Source organism: Pistacia vera, unplaced genomic scaffold, assembly GCF_008641045.1.
Source record: "Pistacia vera cultivar Batoury unplaced genomic scaffold, PisVer_v2 Contig494, whole genome shotgun sequence".
Lineage (NCBI taxonomy): Eukaryota > Viridiplantae > Streptophyta > Magnoliopsida > Sapindales > Anacardiaceae > Pistacia > Pistacia vera.
In genome coordinates, this window is record NW_022196328.1 from 68,056 (window position 1) to 89,155 (window position 21,100).

The 21,100-nt window shown below is 34.8% G+C and overlaps 2 protein-coding genes across 2 annotated transcripts; one reads left to right on the forward strand and one right to left on the reverse strand.

Moving 5' to 3' along the window:
- Positions 1 to 1,515: 1,515 nt before the first annotated feature.
- Positions 1,516 to 4,373, reverse strand: LOC116105158 (branched-chain amino acid aminotransferase 2, chloroplastic-like). Its single transcript, XM_031391580.1, has 7 exons — positions 4,149 to 4,373; positions 3,949 to 4,055; positions 3,368 to 3,542; positions 2,722 to 2,898; positions 2,511 to 2,642; positions 2,134 to 2,232; positions 1,516 to 1,643 (listed from the first exon to the last, which is right to left on the reverse strand). The coding sequence occupies exons 1-7, from the start codon at positions 4,251 to 4,253 to the stop codon at positions 1,521 to 1,523; spliced, it is 918 nt and encodes a 305-aa protein (XP_031247440.1). The 5' UTR covers positions 4,254 to 4,373; the 3' UTR covers positions 1,516 to 1,520.
- A 7,272-nt stretch (positions 4,374 to 11,645) lies between these two features.
- On the forward strand, positions 11,646 to 13,028 carry LOC116105157 (homeobox-leucine zipper protein HAT22-like). Its single transcript, XM_031391579.1, has 3 exons — positions 11,646 to 12,258; positions 12,376 to 12,455; positions 12,572 to 13,028. Exons 1-3 carry the CDS (start codon positions 11,833 to 11,835, stop codon positions 12,858 to 12,860), a joined length of 795 nt encoding a protein of 264 aa, XP_031247439.1. The 5' UTR covers positions 11,646 to 11,832; the 3' UTR covers positions 12,861 to 13,028.
- The last annotated feature ends 8,072 nt before the right edge of the window (positions 13,029 to 21,100 follow it).

The following is a 21,100-nucleotide window of genomic DNA, read 5'->3' on the forward strand; positions in this document are numbered from 1 at the left end:
GTTCCAATTGAGGAAACCAATGGAATTGATGTAGCATCCTAAGATGCATGGAGTTTACTGTCAATTTCTTTTTCTTTGTGGGATACCCCAAAAACCAGCCGAAATGACATATTTGCCCTTGCGGTCAACCTTGAGTTGTACTCTCTCTTGTCATATCAGGATGGGCTTTCTCGACATTGGCGATCAGATTTTAATAGACTTGCGGAATCCACGTTGAAATTATGCGCGAATAATACCCTTGACCGCGACTCCGTGAAAGGGGTCGGGTAGAAAGCCATAAGCGGTAAGATGCTTTGTTGTTAAGAGTAGTGCTTACTCCCAATTGTTAAGGACATGACAACCAATCAGTTGCGATTACGTTAGAATCTTTCCTAAATAAACGATCGTCTAATATTTATGGATCTTCGCCCATATTTAATGGACTCTCATTTATATTATATGGACGAATATTCATTCATTATGGATGGACGTCCATATAAGATAGATGCCCATCCAAACAAATTTAAAAGAAAAATAATGGATGTATGTCCAAAAAAATTTAAAGGCAAAATAATGGGCGTTTGTGATTATTGGACGGGCGTCCGTGATTATTGGACAGCCGTTCACCTATAATGGACGCTCGTCCATGAAAAAATAACACTGTTCATATAATATGGATGGGAGTCTAATTACTATGGACAGACGTTCACCTATAAAAAAAAATTAAAACAAAAATTATGTACAGGCGTCCCTTTTAGATGGACACATGTTCATTGTTTAATTTAAAAAATTTTACACCAACATTTGAGTCTCAATCCAAAAAGTAAATGTCGCTATCTTCATTAAATTTTTGTCTATATTCAAAGTAATTGGACAAGTATCACAAGAATATGGCACTAACTCAATTAGGATTCACAATTAATGCATTAAATAAATTTAAAATTTGTTAATATTAAAAGATGGACGCTCATCCTCATAAGAGGATGGGCATCCATAAACAATTTAAACCAATTTTTTTTAGTTTAAACTATAAACGGGTGTCCATTCTAGGTGGACGGCCGTTTATATAATATGGACGAGAGTCCATAGGACCGTCCAATAACAATGGATGGTCGTCCATATTTGATGGACGGTCGTTCATTTGCGGAATATTTGTTAACGTGATACGTGACTCGTCTGATTCAGTAAACATATCGTTCGGTGTAAAAATTTAGTGCAAAGCGTCGGTGTCCGTAGCCTTTTTCTTTTTGTTATTTGTTTCCCACCTCATCTGAAAACATTACCATCTTTTATAGCTGTTCCATCATTTCTATGATCAACAACATTCAAGTCTAACATCAAAAGAGGGTGTGCAACAAACAACCTTCAATGATAAACCAATTCTTTTAATAATCTAGAGTAATGCTAGCATTCCTCACTCCTCTTACTTACTTCTCTTATTCACTTATAGGGAGAAGTGAGTAAGGCTAGCATAAGATTCCCACATCACTCATTCTCCCCATACATGCAAGGATATTCTAGGTAAAATCTGGAAATTTCAATCATACCTTCACAACAAAAATATTAGCAGTGGAAACCTCTTCCAGATATCTATTGTGAACAGAGTCAAGAAACAGAACATCAGAGAAATCATTTGCTATAGCTGCCGCCTGAGCCTTCAAAACCTGCAAAGAAAAATTTTAAAAGCTCAAATATTTTTTGAAAAATGTCATAATTCATGCTATAGGATGAGCATGGCTGGTATGAAGTTCTTCAAATGGATAAGTGACAAAACAAGAAAGCATGAAAATAAAGACCAGTATGATCATAAGAAGTTACGAACACTATCAAATTAGAGCAGTAAAATAATGTATCAGCTGAGACAGTTTGGTCATATCTAACGAAGTCCAATTATTGCATCAGTAAAAAAAGCGGGTTTCAAGCCTATATGGGTGAAAGGGAATATGAAAATCATGAGACAACTAGACAAGGACATAAGCAAAAAATAGATCTAAGATCAATAAAGCAGAACGAGTGTAGCCAACAACAACACTAAGTAATTAGGAGGCTGCCTTAATGAATTTAATGTCTAAATCTAAATTGATCAGATTGTGCTAACAGGAAAATAGTCCAATCCAAATCATTGCCAAAGTGTCAAGTCCAAAACTAGCTCACCACAGCATAGTTGCTTATAGCGTTTACACCTCCAACCCCACCACAAGTTGCACGTTGAACTTCATTTTCCACCACCAAATTAATCGGTTTTAAACTCTCCTGTCATCATCATACAAAGTAGAGACCTAAATAACAATAAACTTCACCAGCTACAAAGTCCATTCCAAAGAAAAATAAAGAGAGAGAGAGAGCAGGTAATGATCTATTATCCAAGAAAATTTTACAGGTATACATAGGTCAAACATTAAATGATGTGTTAGACTGCACATGGTAATCATCTTGAGGAGTTTCCTCGTAATGTGTCTTAAAAAAAAAAAACAATCTGGAAAGGACAGGTTAATATAAAGGGATGCAAAAAGAGGAAATCAACTGCATACCTCAAAACACTTCCCAACAGGAGTAACATAAATAAAAAAGGTGAATTCAGGAGCTGGTGTAACACTGAGAACAGCTCCAGTCCCCATAAGTAGTGCTCGAATGTGTAAAAAGCCTTTATCAGGAGGCGGAATCTGCGGTATGGCATTGAGCCCATGACTAGGCCATCAAGAAAATGTTTTCTCTTTAGTAAATAACATAATATTGCATTACCCAACGCCTATTTGCCGACACAATAACTTTTACAGCTTCCACAAACTGCTGAATAGTTGGTGCTGGCATACACAGACGATTAGCACCTACTGTCATCCGTAATCCATGTTCCTCAGGACGGAATAACAAGATAGAATCATCTTGTTTCTTGTATGCTCTCAAGTCTTCAATTATTGCCTGAATAAAATAAAAAACAAAATGGATAAAGCATGATTGAGAAGAACACTCTGCAAAACAGAAGCTAATGCAATATTAAAGCATTTATGATGTGCAAAATGCAAAGTCTTCAAACTTCAAAATCAATTATTGATAGGATCACAAGGTGTTGGTAGAAGTGTTAAAATGATCAAGTAATACCAAAAATCATGTTGCCAAATATTATTCAGCAAAATTGGAACATTTATGTACCCACTTCCTTAACAAACATATACAATATAGAATATACCATTGACAACAACAAGAGCACATAAATTGAGAAAATGAGTAAAGAGAACCGGACCCTTAGCCTTTTACCAAAGGGTTCTGTTTAAAGGAAAGACAAACAATCTGCAAGCATCGAAGTTCATAGATCAACCAAATAATTTACTGCACATATAGTCTTGGGAATTAGGAACAACGAATTGAAACATGCATTCACTAAACTAACCTGCCCATAGTTCAAGATACAAGCTGATGGTATCAACTGAATGCTCCCAAAAGGCTGCAAGCCACCATCTGAAAAATCCTCACCTTCCAAACATTTCATAGTATACATGAAGTCAGTTGGCACAGGATTATATCCAAGGTTGTCCCAGTATCCACCAGCTGATGCAGATGTTTCACTGTAGTTTTGAGCGGTCAAAATATTTTGCAAACACAATCAATTGAAAAGTGATAATTCAAAATATCCATTTCCATAAACACACAGAATTAAAAATCATATATCTCTAGTTCACCAACCCAAAAGATGTGAACGTATGAATTGATTTTTTGCAAAAGGGACAAGGGACAAGTGATGGCTCAAAGATTAAATTAGATAAGTCTCTAAATCATTAAGAGTACAGGCTAAGTTGGAGAATTGATTTGTGTTAGTTATAAAATCATAAGAATCATATAAGGAAAGACACCATTTTCTTGTAGGGCAACGTAAATTTCTCCAAATACCTCTCTTTACCGTTTTTATTCTTGATTTTCAGTCATTAAAAGGAAGCAAAATAATATTCAAAATTCAAAATTAAGTTATATTACCCCTGAGAATCTGATGATATAGCATGATGCCATGTTGTTGAAGTTGTAGAAGTGAAGGGACCTAATTGTGAAGAAAATCCAAAACTAATTCGCAACTGATTATGAAGCTGCGACAAAGATAAATATAAAATTACTACTTGAAACTGCAATATGGTTTAAAATTGACTTAAAATTTAATGTCAAGAGTAAAGAGGAAGTGCCTTGAAAGATGATGAGTAATGAATAAGAGCAGCAGTGTTAGAGGAGTAACAACAGCAACGATTAGCAGTAGTGATTGAGAAGACGATGCTGTTGCTATTCACCATCTCTCTGTATTATCTTTTCACTCGTCAATTGTGATCAAGTGTCAGGTGAAACTCAACTCAAGGAAAGGGAGGCTTTCGCGGTGAGATAACACGTGAACAGTTCCAATATAACGAACAAACACGAAGATGACGCCTTGGTTGATTTGGTTTGGGCCTAGACCCAAAATACTCAAACGGCTGGGGGTGGAAAAACCGGTTAACCGGTAGTTTGAACCGAACCGGTTTTCGGTTTTCAAATAAAATTGAACCGAAACTAGTCCGATTTATAATCGAACCGAAAATTCGGTTCGGTTAATCGGTTAATTATAATGGGCTGGATTTCAAGATTTTTTCGGCCCAATTCTATCAAACTCTCCACTTTGGTACATTTTTTTTTTTTTTTCCAGGTTTTTTTTACACTTGAATAATTTGAATTCATGGCATTTCAGTGACTGAGAGAAAGAAGAATGATGAGTTGGTGACTGCAAGTCTGCAACTATGGCTGCCTGGTGTCTGTCGTCTAGTGAGCAAAGATCAGTGACTGCATTGACTGGTGAGCTTTTCGGTGACTGAGAGAAAGAAGAATGGTGAGTTGGTGATTGCAAATCTGCAACTGAAACTGCAACTGCGACTGCCTAGTGTCTGTCGTCTACCGTCTGGTGAGCAAAGATCGACGGCGTGAGCAAAGATCGGTGACTAGTGAGCTTTCCGGTGACTGAGAGAAAGAAGAATGGTGAGTGCTGACTGCATGTCTGCAACTGCCTGGTGGAGTGGTGTGACGGTGTCTGCTGTCTGATGAGCAAAGATCGGTGGCATGAGAATTGGGAAATTTGTGATTTTGTGTGGCTGAGGGCCTGAGGCAGTGAGGCTTGACCGCATGAGAACAGAGAGTTTGAGAGAGAGTCGAGAGAGACAAAGAGTGAGAGTGAGAGACTGAGCGAGTGAGTGACTGAGAGTTAGTCAGTTAAGGTCTTACACTCTTACTTAGGGATTCCAAAGTCAAAAACCCAAAATGAATAATTTCAAATTTGTTTAAAAATTTGGTTAAAAAACCAGTTTCCGGGTAACCAAAATTCATTTAACCAAAAACTGAACCGAAACCCAAAAAAACCGAATTTTCGGTCCGGTTCGATTTTCGGGTTTTTTTTCTAGGGATTTCTCAAATTTTTTCAATTTCATATGCATTTATTTATTTGGGAATGATTGGCTTACCCACTAAAAAGAAACACCAAAAAGGCAAATATTATTCAGTGTCACAACTTACAACTTGTGCACATTATTGATTATTCCCATAAAAGTGGCCAACAATAAGTTGGATGAATATTAAAACAAAAAAAATTATAAATGATAGAACGAAATATACCGTCAGTGATCAGAGAATTGTGCAAGAGGAAGAGGGTTGAGCCTCAACCTCAAGTTGAGCCCCAGAGGTTTAAGCATCAAGATTGACGCCAGGCCATGCTCGACAATTACAGTGTTGGCCTTCGGGGATGCTCTTATAAACGGGAGAACGACTTACACGTACCCAAGGTTTGTCGTAACGATAAGTTGGTACCTAAAAGGTTTTGAAACGACAAATAAGTACCTTCCGTCATGTTCTGTTAGTGATTTATGTTTATTACTGTTTATTAATAGTAAAAATACTAAAATGCCCTTAAAGGTTTGAATTTTAGTTTTTTATAAATTTCTAAAAAACCCCCTAAGTTTACAAATTTAACTAAATACCCCAATGTATAAAAATTTTGTAAAATAATAAAAACACTCCCGCCACCTGTAGTGCCAGATTCCGGCCACCACCGCCGGAATCTGGCCGGAAAGTTGCGTTACGACACAGACTCGTCGGATCTGTGTCGTGACGCGTCGATCTGGCCTTTTCCGGCCAGATCCGTGGCTAATCTGGCCGGAAAAGGCCAGATAAAGGCTAGATCTGGCCGTCGACGCCGCAAAACTCCATCTGCGGCGTTGACGGCCAGATCTGGCCCTTTCCGGCCAGATCAACCACGGATCTAGCCGGAAAAGGCCAGATCTGGCTGTTGCTTCGACGGCCAGATCTTGCCTTTTCCGGCCAGATCCGTGGCGGATCTGACCGGAAAAGGCCAGATCGGCACGTTATGACACAGACCCTGTGTCGTAATGTAGTTTTCCGGCCAGATTCCGGCGATGGTGGCCGGAATCTGGCACTGGGGGTGTTTTTGTTATTTAACAAACTTTTTATATATGGGGGTGTTTAATTAAATTAGAAAACTTAGGGGGTTTTTTAGGAATTTTTAAATTTATAAAAAACTAAAATTTAAACTTTGAAGGGTATTTTAGTCTTTTCACTATTAATAAACAGAAATCAGTAACAGAATATGACGGAAGGTACCTATTTGTCGTTTCAAAACTTTTTAGGTACCAATTTGTGGTTACGGTAAATCTTGGGTATGTACAAGTCGTTCGACCCTTATAAACGGATGATAGATGATTTCCACAACCACCCCAGCCGGTCTTCCCGCACGTTGAGCACCTCACCTTGTAACACATTTTCTTTTTCTTTGATTATATTTCTCTTGCTCTCACTCCTTGTCTCAATTTATATAATAAATCATTAAGCCTTTCATTGGTAGACTCTCTCTTTTTGCCTATTCATTAATTCAGCCAACAGTTTTATTTATTCCAATTGGGGAAACCAATGGAATTGATGTAGCAGTAGCATCCTAAGAAGCACGGAGTTTACCGTCAATTTCTTTTTGTTTTTGGGATATCCCGAAAACCAGCCGAAATGACACATTTGCCCTTGTGGTCAACCTTGAGTTGTACTCTCTCTTGTCATATCAGGATGGGCTTACTCGACATTAGTGATCAGATTTTAATAGACTTGTGGAATCCACGTTGAACTCATGCGCGAATAATACCCTTGACCGTGACTCCGTGAAAGGGGTCGGGTAGAAAGGCGCAAGCAGTAAGATGCTTTTTTGTTATTTGTTTCCCACCTCATCTGAAAACATTGCCATCTTTTGCAGCTGTTCCATCGTTTTCTATGATCAACAACATTCAAGTCTAACATCAAAACTCAAAAGAGGGTGTGCAACAAACAGCCTTCAATGATAAACCAATTCTTTTAATAATCTATTGGTACAATTGTTTCGACGTATGAAAGCATTGAATGTGGTTTTAATTATTTGGATCATATGATAGAAAATTTAAGAGGAATCAAACTGAAATAAACTCAAAGCCATATTACACTAAATTTAAGTGCACATGTTTCAAATTTCAAAACTATTTGTGAGGTAATTGTTAGAAAGAAAATTCTCAATTCAACAATTAAGAGAATATGATGTTTAAGAAGATGCTTTTGAAATTTTTAAATGGGCTCTTGATTGGCCCAAAAATCACCACTTAATGGTCAAGTAATCAACAAGTTGGGCCGTATTGGACTTCTGGTACTGAACCCAAAACTCTGATAAAGCCCATTGAGGCTGATCTAAATTCATTTAAATCCATCTACGTCACGAATTCACGAGATAAACAATAGGGTAATGCTACATTTACACCACCCATTACATCATTTTTATTACACCATCACCATTTTACTAATAATTATTTTATTATAATATTAAAAATTTGTATGAATGTGACATATGCCACATCATGGTGTAATGAAAATGATGTAATGGATGGTGTAAATATAGCATTACTCTAAACAATAATATCAGTATATCACGCCACTCTCATGCAGTCATGCCTTAACGCCAATCCTAGAAGTTAATATCATACAACAATATCGTTTCACTTGTGTCACACATCAAAGTGTGGATATTAGTTTTATAGATCATTTATGCTTAATATCAGTACAACATATATAAATACTATATATATATATATATATATATTTTTTTTGTGTAAATGGAATAAGGCATGATTTTAAGTCATCTAAATGTGAAAGTGTAATTTTTCAAAGCAGAAAAAGAAAAAGTCAATTGCTAATAATATTACCAACAGTTTTAGGACAATGAGAAATATACAATACATTGTATTTAGACCGGTGTGTTCAATGGTTGGATTGGATAAGTATATATCTACTTTAACGCACATTAAATGTGAATATATCCATTACAGTCATGGTTAGTGGATAAATCTGTGAGCATATATAAAGAAATCTACTTTTTCTTCTCCAGTTCCGACGAATCCCACTAAAATTCAAGTTCACATGCTTTGTACCCATCTCTCGCAACAGTTGACATGAAAACAAAAAAAAAAAAAAAAAGCCCAAATTTATGCCGATGAATCGATCCCTGGTGGCCCATACCCACTTGAATGTGCGATGTGCATCTTGCTTAAAACATCCATTTAGGCACAAAGTGAGCCTGTCCCAAAGCGACGGAGGATGCAGTGTATCCAACAAGCCATGTCTAAATACTGTATATTATAGTAAAAACAATTGGGAAAAAGAATAAGGCATGATGTTCATGGATGATGAAGGGTGAGGTGGGAGCTGACATGGGCTTTCTCACTCTAATATTATTAAAAATGTAAGAGGAAGCATGAAAGTTGAGTCCCACAGTAGTAGCAATTAGTTGAGATTTAGGACAATCTAAGTGGGGTAGATTTAGCTTTGCTTTTTGAAAAGTCGGTGCCATGCTGATGCTCTTATGCCATGAAAATCAAAGTGGATTATGTTACTTTGACTAATGACTAGACCACTCTTGTCCCACTTCCAAGCTATTCCATGCCGGCCCCCTCAACGTCACCTATGTGACATATCTCTTTTTATTATAAAAATAAGTATATGATCAGCACCAGAGAAATCCTTTGATCTGTAGATGTTTTTAATTAAAATGAGTTGTAAGTGGGATTAAAACAAAAACTAAAAAAGAAGCCATGTGGAAATCACAAGAGATAAAAGATTCGAAATGATAATACGGTGAAAGTGAGCAAAGTGATAACGTAGATTACAATCAATTATAAACAACAAGTTGAACAAATGCAAACAAAAGTGGTGGCTTCCTTGATTTGAGCGGTTGGTATGTAAATAAAAGAGAAGTAGAAAAGCCAAACAAAGAGCACAATCTCACACTATGAATGGTCGGCTACCCTTAAAGGCCGCAATCGCAATGCTGAAACCTTATCTCCAACACCACCACCCCCCCACCTCCTCTATCATTTGCTTCCATAATCATAATCTCTTTAGAATCGAATGCTCCATCATGCCAAATCATTGGTGGGCTCCAACTGTCTCTTATGTATATCAGAATTTTAAAGAAACCCTAACAATTGATGGCACTGGCATGTGTCATTTATGTGTTTGTTTGTGTGACTTTTTTCTAAATTAATTCCTACAAATCAGAGCAAGAGGAGAACCCGCATTAGTGCTATTAAATCACCATACTTTGTTTCTAAGCTATCTTTTTCTATCTCTGCTTTGTCGTTTGGGTTAATGTTTAGATTACTACTGAAAGATATAATTAGTTTATGTGAACACAATCAATTAATATTCCTAAACTTCCGGTCCTTGTATATTGTACCCAGTATATATTATAAATATATTCTCCACTGCATCAAAGTCAATGTCTATCTACTTACCCATTAAGACTTGGATAATCCTATCTTAATGTTTGCTATAATAACCTGATTAATATATACTTTAAGAAAATTAAATTAATGTTAAAATATGTTAACCGTTAGATGTCATTTCCCTACAAAAGTTTTAGGCATGACCCACAGAATGGATGCATTGATGAGTTTATAGGTTCGTCGGTGGATTAAACGTACCACATTGGTTGTCATATCCCATCACTTATTTTCATAAGAAAATGATGCTTCCAAAATCTTAAGTTTACACAGTGGTATAGGTGAGATATGTATTCATTCACATGCTTTGACAAAAGGGCATCATTAGATGTGTTTTTTATGAAGATTATGTGATTAGTTCAAATCTCGGCATCAGCTCTCTTAAGCAAGCAAACACCAGAATTCACGCTAATGAATTCTACTCCTACCAAATACCAATTATATCTCTTTTGAAATTCTTTCTGCTCTAGTTCTATTCCATTTCCTTTTTCACCAAATGTACCATAGACAACTGGAAGTGGAGGCCCCAGACAATACGTTCATTTAATTTACCAAATATCCCCTAATCTGATTAATATCTTACATATTTATGTAACAAACATCATGCTTGTCACCCTGTGGGATAGCCCAAGTAAAATGAGAACAATTACATTGAACATTTAGAAAAATACACAACAATTTGTTTAGTGACACTCCCATAATCTTGTCTCTTGAGGTTACTGTATATAATTTGCTGTCAAGAGCTTGTGACGATATTAAGCCACTGGTTTCATTAGCCATTGCAAGATCCTGTAGGGAAGATCAGTAATTAATTAGTACTCACAAGTTTTGAGTCTTGATACAGATTTATTTTGTAGGAAGCAGTTATCTTCGGTTAAGAGATGTAGAAGATGAAAGAGGCCAATTCGGTCATGTGCCTGGGTATGGAAACTTAAGCAGTTATATAAGCACCTAATGAACTAACAATTTACAAAGGAGGGCGACTTTTTTATCACATCAGAAAACTATATTCGTAGAGTTAGCTGCTAATTAAGCTCATTTTTTTTGTTATCTCAAAGCTTGGTGTGGGGTTAATTAGTATCTTTGTATCCTGTACCAGGAATCGGGTCATCAAAATGATGTATATTGTATAAAAAAATAAGGGGAAGATATACACCTAAAATAAAGGAGTCAAGGTTACAAGAGTCCATATCTAATGAGTGAAGCAAGGGATGTAGAGGGTGGATATTTGGGTGGTTTGCGAGTAGTTGATATGTGTAAGCACGTACATATAATTGATCAATCTTTTTAATTGATGTTTTGGAATGTTGTCTCCTTTCTCTCTCTCTCTCTCTCTCTAATTTCACTAAATTCACCACCATCTTTTAATGTTAATAGTTATTGTTTAACCACACCTTTAATCGGCACCGTCTACTTCTAAAATAAAGGTATATAATGATTCGATCGATTATTCCACCGACAATACTTGAAAATATATATATTATATTTGAAAGATATACACTACAAACACATATGCCTGCTGCATAGATATACACTCAATAGGTATTTGATAGATATATAGTGTATAAGGTATATACCTCAGTATTTCCCCTCAAATGGCGCTCTAAAATCGTAGAGAGAATTTTTTTTTTTTCCACAGTAGTACACGACTGTGCCTACAAAATTATAGCAAAATAAGAGGAAAAGAAGAAAAAGAAAAGGTAAAAGGGTCTATTTGTTCTCTAGTGTAGATCCACTTTCCATGCGATTACACGTATGCTATCCACTTTATACAATGTATTTTGTATACTTATAGAGGGATGAGATTTTTTTTCCTTTCTAATAGTCGGTAAATTTATGAGGGCAAATAAGAGGGTAACTTTCATTAACTCCATAAACAAGATTCGTTACTCTACTCATTAATTTCATTTGATCAATAATCAATCCCTATAGCCGCCTCCGGCCCCCTTCTTAGTTCTAGAGGACGTCTTTACTCTCTCCTCTTATCCCCTCTTATTTGCATTTGGCTTGCTCCCATAAAATTTTCAATATCTGGATACGTCTTCACGCAATGGGGTTTGAAAATATTTGCAACACAGGCCTCGGTCTAGGCATTTACAGGCTGCCACAAACCCATCAGCAGCAGAAGAAGAAGAATCTGCTCTTGAAAGATGATCATTTTTTACCATCTCTTTCGTTAGGCCCATCACAATATATATTGAATTCGGCTACAAAGAATGATGCAGCGGGTAAAGTATGTGAATCTACCGATGTGCACCAACAGACCTCCTCTCTGAGTGCATTGTCTTCATTTTCCAACTCTAGCGTCAAGAAAGAGAGAGACTTTACTGAGGAAGAGGAAGAGTTAGAAAGAATTTCTAATTCAAGGGTTAGCGATGAAGATGAAGAGGGCAGTCCGAGGAAGAAACTCAGACTTACCAAAGCACAGTTTGCCACTTTGGAAGAAAGCTTCAAAGAACATAGCACTCTCAATCCTGTATGGAATCTTTGATAATCTCTCTATATATATTCTTTTTGTTTTCATCTCCATAATATTTTAATAGATAGTTTATATTATACTATGATATAATTTGATTTTTCTTATATTTATCAGAAGCAAAAACAAGCTTTAGCAGAAAAGTTGAATCTAAGGCCACGGCAAGTAGAAGTTTGGTTCCAGAACAGGAGAGCCAGGTTTGCTTAATTGTTTTACATAGAATTAGCTAAACCGTTGAAAGATTATTAATTTTCTTTGAAGTGTTTGACCTTCGTATGAATGATTTCTCATCTCCTTTTATTCTTCTGTGCAGGACTAAGTTGAAGCAAACAGAAGTAGATTGCGAGTTTCTGAAGAAATGTTGTGAATCATTAACAGAAGAGAACAAGAGGTTGCAAAAGGAGCTGCAAGAGCTTAAATCATTGAAAGACCCGGCACCCGTTTATATGCAATTGCCTGCAGCCACCCTCACCATGTGCCCTTCTTGTGAGAAGGTTGGCGGTGGCGGCGGTGATGGCTCTTCTACAAGCACTTTAAGTTTTGGATCAAACCCTCGCTTCTACGATTCCTTAATTACCAACCCATCTGCTGCTTCTTGCTGAGCAAACCAAGACGCCAATCAATAACATATTGTTATACTGTTATTCAGTACTCCTTTGTCATATATTTAAATCAATGGATTAGTTATATTAATTTGTAGAGTCTCTGAATCTATCGATCCCATGTACAAATCCTTGTAAGTTATTCTTAAAAGAATTAAGTTTGCGAATAGATCGTTCCTTGTTCGTATTGTGACTGTCTTTCTGTATATATACATAAATTACCCCTCTCTATACTATATACATATAATTCAGTGCCTAAAATGCTAAGATTGACCCATGATATATATTAAAAAAATATATATATAAATTTCAAAACGAGAAAATTTGGTTAAATGTTTATCATTTAACAATTTAATCAAATTTTAAAACGGCAACATGCACATTTTCATATAACTTTTCTTGTAGGTGTTTGTTCTCACTAGAGAAAAACGGAATATTGCATGCGTAGAAGAATTGATTCTTGGGGGAAAGGAAATCCTAAGAAACCATGTTTAGCACGACTATGTTAATATAACTCCATATACAATTCTAAAAGCTTTACCAATATACACTGTTAATTAATTACGACCGTATCAATGCTACTCCGAGACTTCATCTCTTAACGAATCTCCTTATTTCAAAGATATATGTTGTGCCATGCTATATATATATATATATATATATATATATTGGGTTAAAAACAGAACAATTCAAGGCTAACTAACAACATCTAACAAGTTAAAATCTAGAAATCTAATCTAAATATTAGTTTAAAAAGATAATTGAAACATCTTTAAATTAGTTGCAATAAAAAAAATTACCAATATATAAAACTTTAACTCTCACAACTTACATATATACGTGATACTATATATATATATATATTTTGAAGCTAATCAATAATTTTTGGATCAAAGTCAACAACTTTGAATTCCATCTTGTCTTTTAAATCTTTAATTAGGAAACTGTTTTCGTTTCTTTTTTTGCGGGTTTTTATGTAAGTTAAGATTCCAATAATTATGGGTTATATATTTCATTAAAGGAAACAAACTTAAGGCCACAGTACGCCTTTTTCTTCATGGTCTGGGTCAACCCGGTTTGCTCGTATCTCTATATGTGTGTGGTCGTTGTCGGTTAATACGGACTAATTATTAATGAATGCCTAGATGAATGTTTTAATTTGAGAAGGTCCATGGCAATTTTCTGAAGAAGTCGTACATTATATTATAATGAGGGGATGTAAATTAAGAAAAGATAAATTAAAGTAAGGATTAGTTATTATAGGTTTGAGTTTTACCATGTCGGTGCGTAACTTGGAAGACTTTAATCGCAATGTTTAATTTTATAGTATGATATGAGAGTTATACCATGACGTGCTTGTGATAATATAAACTTATACAATTACCTTGCCCTAATTGACGCTAGCTGATTATCCATTTTGCATGCAGCGGTAATACTCTACCTGCCTTGAATACCAACAAAAATACTATTCTTCTGCCACGGATTTGAAAGTAAAGACAAAACATTTTATAAACACTTTTAATTACAACCATGATTTTAAAAAAGAGAAAGAAACGCACATAGATTAGTGAGATTACAATAATCAATTGTTATTCCTTTCACTTTAATTAGTTTATTCTTAGTGTTAATATATTGACGTCCCCTGAAATTGTAAAGTTTTTAGGTGCACAGAAAAGATCGTTTAGGTTAACATGTAACCCCATTCTGTTTAACTTTCGTTAAGACACATTTAACAGGCAAAGGTTATTAAAGTAATTTTGATTTGGAAGTAAGGGATCCTATAAGAGTAAGAGATGGCCTACTTTTATCTTTAAAATTCTGTGAAAAAAATTTGTCCATCACCGTTTCGAGCCAAACAAATTTATCTGTTATTTTCAACCACACAACTCCGGATATCTAACACCAAAGCCATAATCAAACCATAGATTAAACCTTCCAGACAGAGAGATCCAAAAAAATGAAGAAGAAAGAAGAAAGAAGCAAGAAAACAAGATGGAGAATGAGAGTGCTAAAGGTGGCAGTGGCTGGTTGAATGATGGAGGCAAAAAAATCGTTTCATATAAATAATTTATATACTGACCATTAAAACAGCTCAAGTGGTGGTGGTGGGGTGCTGCTGCTTGGTGTAATTAAAGAAGGTTAGGTGCAAGCTCATATATTTAGCCAAACCCAAAACAAAAAAAAATTCGGTTTTGGAGCAAAGCCATTTTAGAAAATATGGAGATAAAGCAAAACCCGCTGAGCATTTGGAGTAAAAAGAAAAAGAATTGTAAGAAATAACCTTTGTTGTTGTTTGTGATTAACCAGAAAGCATAGAAAAATTATATGAATTGTTTTTTTTTTAGTTTTTTTAAATTTGGTGTTGTTTCTGTAATTACCTATCTGTAAGGGTTGGGAATTGGATTTTGTAGCTTGATATATAGTGCAATTCATTCAATTTTTGGCCACGGACCGCAGAGCTTACCCTGTTTCGAAAGTCTTGTTCGGGGTTGGGGATTCGTCGAGATGCACGTAAGCTGACATGGACATCTTCGGTAACCAAAAAAAAAAAAAATAAATAAATTGTGGAAGAGGATTTGGTGGTGTTGAGGTGGTTGTCTAGGTGGCTATGACACTGACGTTCGGTCGCGTAGGCTGGCAATGCTGCGTTAGGCCGCCACCATGATTGTTGTTTGAGTAATGTTACACCCACAATTTTTTTTCATAAATTTTCTCTCACAATCCTAATGTGGTAGTNGGTGGCTATGACACCGACATTCGGCCACGTAGGCTGGCAATGCTGCGTTGGGCCGCCACCATGATTGTTGTTTGAGTAATGTTACACCCACAATTTTTTTTCATAAATTTTCTCTCACAATCCTAATGTGGTAGTTGGTAATTGGTCAGTTGTAATTTATTAGGTGAGACTTAGATAAGACCAATTATGAGATTGTGAGAAGAGAGTGTGAGTGAGTGAGTGTAGCATTTTTCTTGTTGTTTAATTAAAATTTAACTTTTTATGGTAAAAGAAATTTAAGGTTTTGGGAGCCGCCCGCTACTGCCATGTTGTCTATCAGATCTAGGTTTTAAGATAGAGTAAAAGAGGGGAGTTAAGCAGGGGAAAAGGAAGAAAGGAGAAGGGAGAAAAAAAAAAAAATGTTTATATATTATTATTATTTATTTTCTTAAATTTGGTTTTGTATTTTGTGTTTTAAAACATGATAAGATTATAATAATGGTAAATTATAATATTTTAATTGTCCTTATTTACAGAAGTCATTAAGCCATAATAGGGCAAAAAGGTATTTTCATAATTATCACTGCTCTTATGTTAAAAGTGCCTTAACGCCAGTTAACATAAGGGGGTTCCATGTTAACCTACTAATTATCTTTTTAATGCGGATAAACAATAAAATCTCAAGGGAAGTCATTGTTATTAACCCTTTATTCTTATTCTTGATGAATACTGAACTACCTGAGTTATCGTCGTACAAGTACGCCCTAATTATCAAAACGGTTGGTGTCAGTTGGCGTAATCCTTGCCGACTAAAGATTATTATCATCAAATTAATAAATCTATATATTTATTATCTTAATCATCATCACTGTATAATTTAACATTATTACTATCCACCTTGTCTTGTCAGTTGCTTTTGACAATCTAATTCTTTAAAACCTTTCAAATTCACCCGTTTAAACTCATAAAACTCTAATAACTGAGACCTCCAAAACAGCCAAAAAGAAAAGTAGGCCCTCAGGCTCAGGCTGAAGTTGATCCCCTACTTTTGGCTAGAATGGGTCAAAATGTAGGTTGGAAATATTACAGTAAAGACGGAGAAAAATTCGAAAGAGAATAAGTGAATAACCACATCACTCGTGACTTGACAACAATAAAAGTCGCTATTAGAAAATGACAATCAACTGTCAGTTGATGGGGTTTGCTCAATTGGATCAACATAACATAGACCGCCTGCCTAACTCCATGTCTCAACCTCATCCAAGAATATATACTTTACAACTGCTTTTCTTTTATTTCTTTCTCCAACCCTTATCATTATTGTTGCCCGGTATGTACATACATGGGGCATCAGCTTACCTAATTACCCGTATTTTTTTTTTTTAAGTAGTATTATTAAAAAAGAGAAAGAATATACTGAGAAATCATAGAAAAACTGACCATCCTATCTTAGGACAAGCCGTGGGATAGGAACAAAAACACAAACTTAAAAGACCGAGAACATAATCTCTTCTTATTTGTCTATCTTAAACACACGAAAGATGAGAGACAAGTGAAGAGGAACAAGCAAAAGAACACAAAGACAAAGACATTCTACCACAAGACATTTCCTGGGATAGGATTTAATAAAACCTAAACAAGACTACAAACAATAATACATAACATCATTCTTACCTCAGGACAAGCTTTGCGTTAGTAAGACCCATGTTCATTGCAACATCATTCCTACCCATATATTTCCAATGCTGCTTATTAAATTTCTTAATTTTATATAAGATAAAAATAAAAAGTCCCCTTATAGATTAGTATTTTTTTATTTAAAAAAATGATTAATGAGAAAATACTATCTTTAAAGCCTACAGGAAAATATTAGAAATGCTTTTTAGAAAAGCACAAAATTTGTGCTTTTTTTCAAAGCGTTTTCTAGAAGACACCAAACACGACCATCAACTCCAAACGAACTTCAAAACCTACTCATGTATTTGAGTCTGATTTTCAAACTTTGAGAGGTTTTTTTGTAATTTCATCAAACCTCAAGGATGTAATATAAATCTCCCAATCCACATTCTTATGCTTAACCTTCATGGATTTGGGCAAGCTGCGTCGCCTCACTCGCAACTACGAAGTTTAAACCAGGGCCACAGAAGTTGTGTTTGTGTATACTTCAGCCCAAAACTAGAAGCAATCCAAATATCAAAGCCACTCCCGCAACCTTTATTCAATAAATTATAGAATTGTGTTATTTAAGCTCCACTCAATCCTTTTTTTAGCCCCAATAATAAATAAAATCTATTTTTTATGTATAACCTACATATATATTCCAAGATCACTCAACTATAATATTCTTCCTTAAGGGTTTTTTTAACCCCACGCCACCGTCTATTTTTTCTCTTGGTAAACTTCTAGTCACCATTTTTTATCTCTTGATCAAATTCTAAATGCATTCATATTTGGTTCAACAACATATTTTCTGTTTAAGCCTACTCATAGTATTTTTTTTTTTTTTTTCTTATTCCAAATACCAGTCTACTGTGTTGGCTACCTCCATTGATGATAGAATTGTAGAAGGTGGGGATGACACTTAAACAATATGAAGCGAAAAACCTTTGCTGAAGAAAGTAATAGGAGTTTTCTTCTATATCAGATTTTTTCATGATTTTTTTTTTTTCAACAAAGAAAAAAAAAATGACAAAAGATCAAATATAAGAAATTTTGAAAAATAATTAAAACTTACTTTCATGATCATTATCTTCCACTGATTGAAATAATCTTCTACCACTTCAGAATACTTTAATCTAAAAAATATAATTCCAAAAGTGTTAAAAGAAATCAGGGTTGTAGGAAATAAAGTTTTTTTTTTTTTTTTCCTAATATCTGGGGTATACTAAGAAATTAAATGCCCTTTTAGTAATTACAAATTAAAAATATATATAATTTTTTGAAAAACTATTATTAGGTCTTAGAAAGAGATTGGGTAGGACTTAAATAGCATCTCTCTAAATTCTATTTAGATAGCATTTTTTATATCATAAATATTCATATTAATTGAATTAATATTAATTTTCAATATATCTAAATTACATTTTTTCTTCTTTTTTTTAATTATTTTAGTCAATAATTTATAAGTGTTAAGTAAGAACAGCAATTGAAAGAAATGTGCTAATACAGACAATAGTCCATATCAAAATTATGTTTTCGATCGTGTCATATAATACAAGTAGGGGTGAAAGCTGAGCCGAGCGGCTCGAGCTCGACTCAAGAAATATTTGAAATCAGCTCGGTTTTGGACGAGCCGATCACAAGCCAAGTTCGAACACCGAGCTACTCGGCTCATGAAGCTCGCAAGCTTGAGCTAGCTTGATAAGAGCTTGAAAATACGTGATTAGTTAGTGATTTATTTAGAGTATTTGTGTGAAAGTTAATTCAAATTGTAAAATTTGAGTTAATCATTTCATAAATAACTTTTATAGGATCACGGGTGTATTTTGAGTATTTTTAGGTTATAAATGATATTTGAATGAAGAAGGATGATGTCAATGGAATTTTTGACGAGTAGGAACGAACGGTGCAAGAATTGGAGTTGAAATGAGGAAGTTGTGATGCTTTGAAGATGAGACTAAAAACTTGGAAATTCTTCAAGATAAGCACACTTCAATGTTTTGATCATAACTTGAACTGTAGAAATCGAAATTAGATGATTCTTGTGGTTTTGGAAAGGTTATTCAGAGGGCTACAAAGTTCTTGACTTCACCAAATTCTAAAGATATAAGACTCGTGGGACAGAAAGAGTGATCGTCGCAACGACTGTTTCCGTTGCTGCAACGATGGAGTGCGGGCTTGGATAGGCTATTTTATTTCCTAGTCCAAGTTTGACTTGTTTGAGGCATTTAATTCTTTCCTGATTGATTTCCAAATCCTACCACCATAAATAAGGGTTTTTAATTAGTTTTTAGAGATGAAGAAAGAGAGAAGAGCGCAGCCACCATTTGGAGATCAGAATTCTTGGAGTTTTAGTTGACCAATTAGAGAAGTTTTTCTATTTTCTTTCTTATAATACGATAGTTGTTTTTAGTATTGAAATTATAAACTAAATCTCTTTTCTAGGGCTAAAGATGTAGTCCAATTTATGAATATATATTGATTTTATTGCTGTTAGTTTTAATTGAGCATTGTCTAAGTTTTATTATTGAGTGTAGTGCTTTCAATTCTTATGGATCCAAGAGTTGAATGATATCATGGGTTGAGTTAAGATCGAGAGATGAAACCTAATTAGTCTAAGATAATAAAAGCACAGATTGAGCGAACGCTAGAGATAGGTTACCGTAATCTATGAGACTCTGGTAAATTCTATAAAACTTAATGATCTCTTAACTTTTAAATCCATTTTAGAGATATTTTGGGTTGTTGATTAAGAGTTAATTTGATAATTGTTCGAGAGAAAATTATCAGAATATTAGGGAATTTGGCCTTTAGAATAAGCTTAATTAGGTTAGCAATAATTGTCAATGCATAAGATTGAATTGGTGTGAAATTTGTGCCCTAATCATATTGATTTTCAATCAAAGTTTGATAATAATTTTGCTGATATTTACTTTTAATACTTCTTTCTTAAGGATTTTGATTTATCAAATAGTAATAAGATAAATTAGTTTGGTACTTGGTAGTAATAGTTCTCTTGGGATTCGACAATCGTTACTTGAGCTTTATTACTTGCGCGATTTCGTACACTTGCGAATAGCTTGTCAAGTTTTTTAGAACTTTTACTTATGCGATTTCGTACACTTACGAATAGCCTGTCAAGTTTTTGGTGTCGTTGATGGGGAAATACTTTTTTTTTTTTTTTATCAATATCATTACAAACTATTTAGTTGCTAATTTGATTTGTTTTATTTTTGTTTTAAAATTAATTTTTATTTTGTTGTGTTTGTTTTTTTTTAGATCCTGGAGAGCTTACGTTCTAAAAGTGGCGGTGATCTTAATTCTTTCAATTATGAGATTGAGAGAACGGCTAAATAGTTGAGAAAAGAAAAGATGCAAGCCAACTTAGAAAAAATCAATGGTTGACAAGGGAATTATAAGTCATAATATGATTAATCAAGAGGTTGAGAATGAGGAAATCCCAAGGGGCAATACAACTGGTGGAGTTGTAGTTGTTCAAAGAGTATTTAAGGACTACTCTAGTCCTAATGTTGAAGGGTGCTATTCTAGCATTAGGATATCACCAATTCAAGCGAATAATTTTGAAATAAAGCCAGTAATTATTCAAATGATACAACATTCGGTCTAATTCGCAGGGTTATCTAATGATGATCCCAACTTGCATATCACCAATTTTGTAGAGTTATGCAACACATTCAAACATAATGGGGTATCTAATGATGCAATTAGGCTAAGACTTTTCCCATTTTCCCTTCAGGATAAAGCTAAGGCTTAGTTAATTTCTCTGCCATCTGGGAGCATCACTACATGGAACGAGTTAGCTCAAACGTTCCTTACGAAATATTTTCCACCTGTCAAGTCTGCC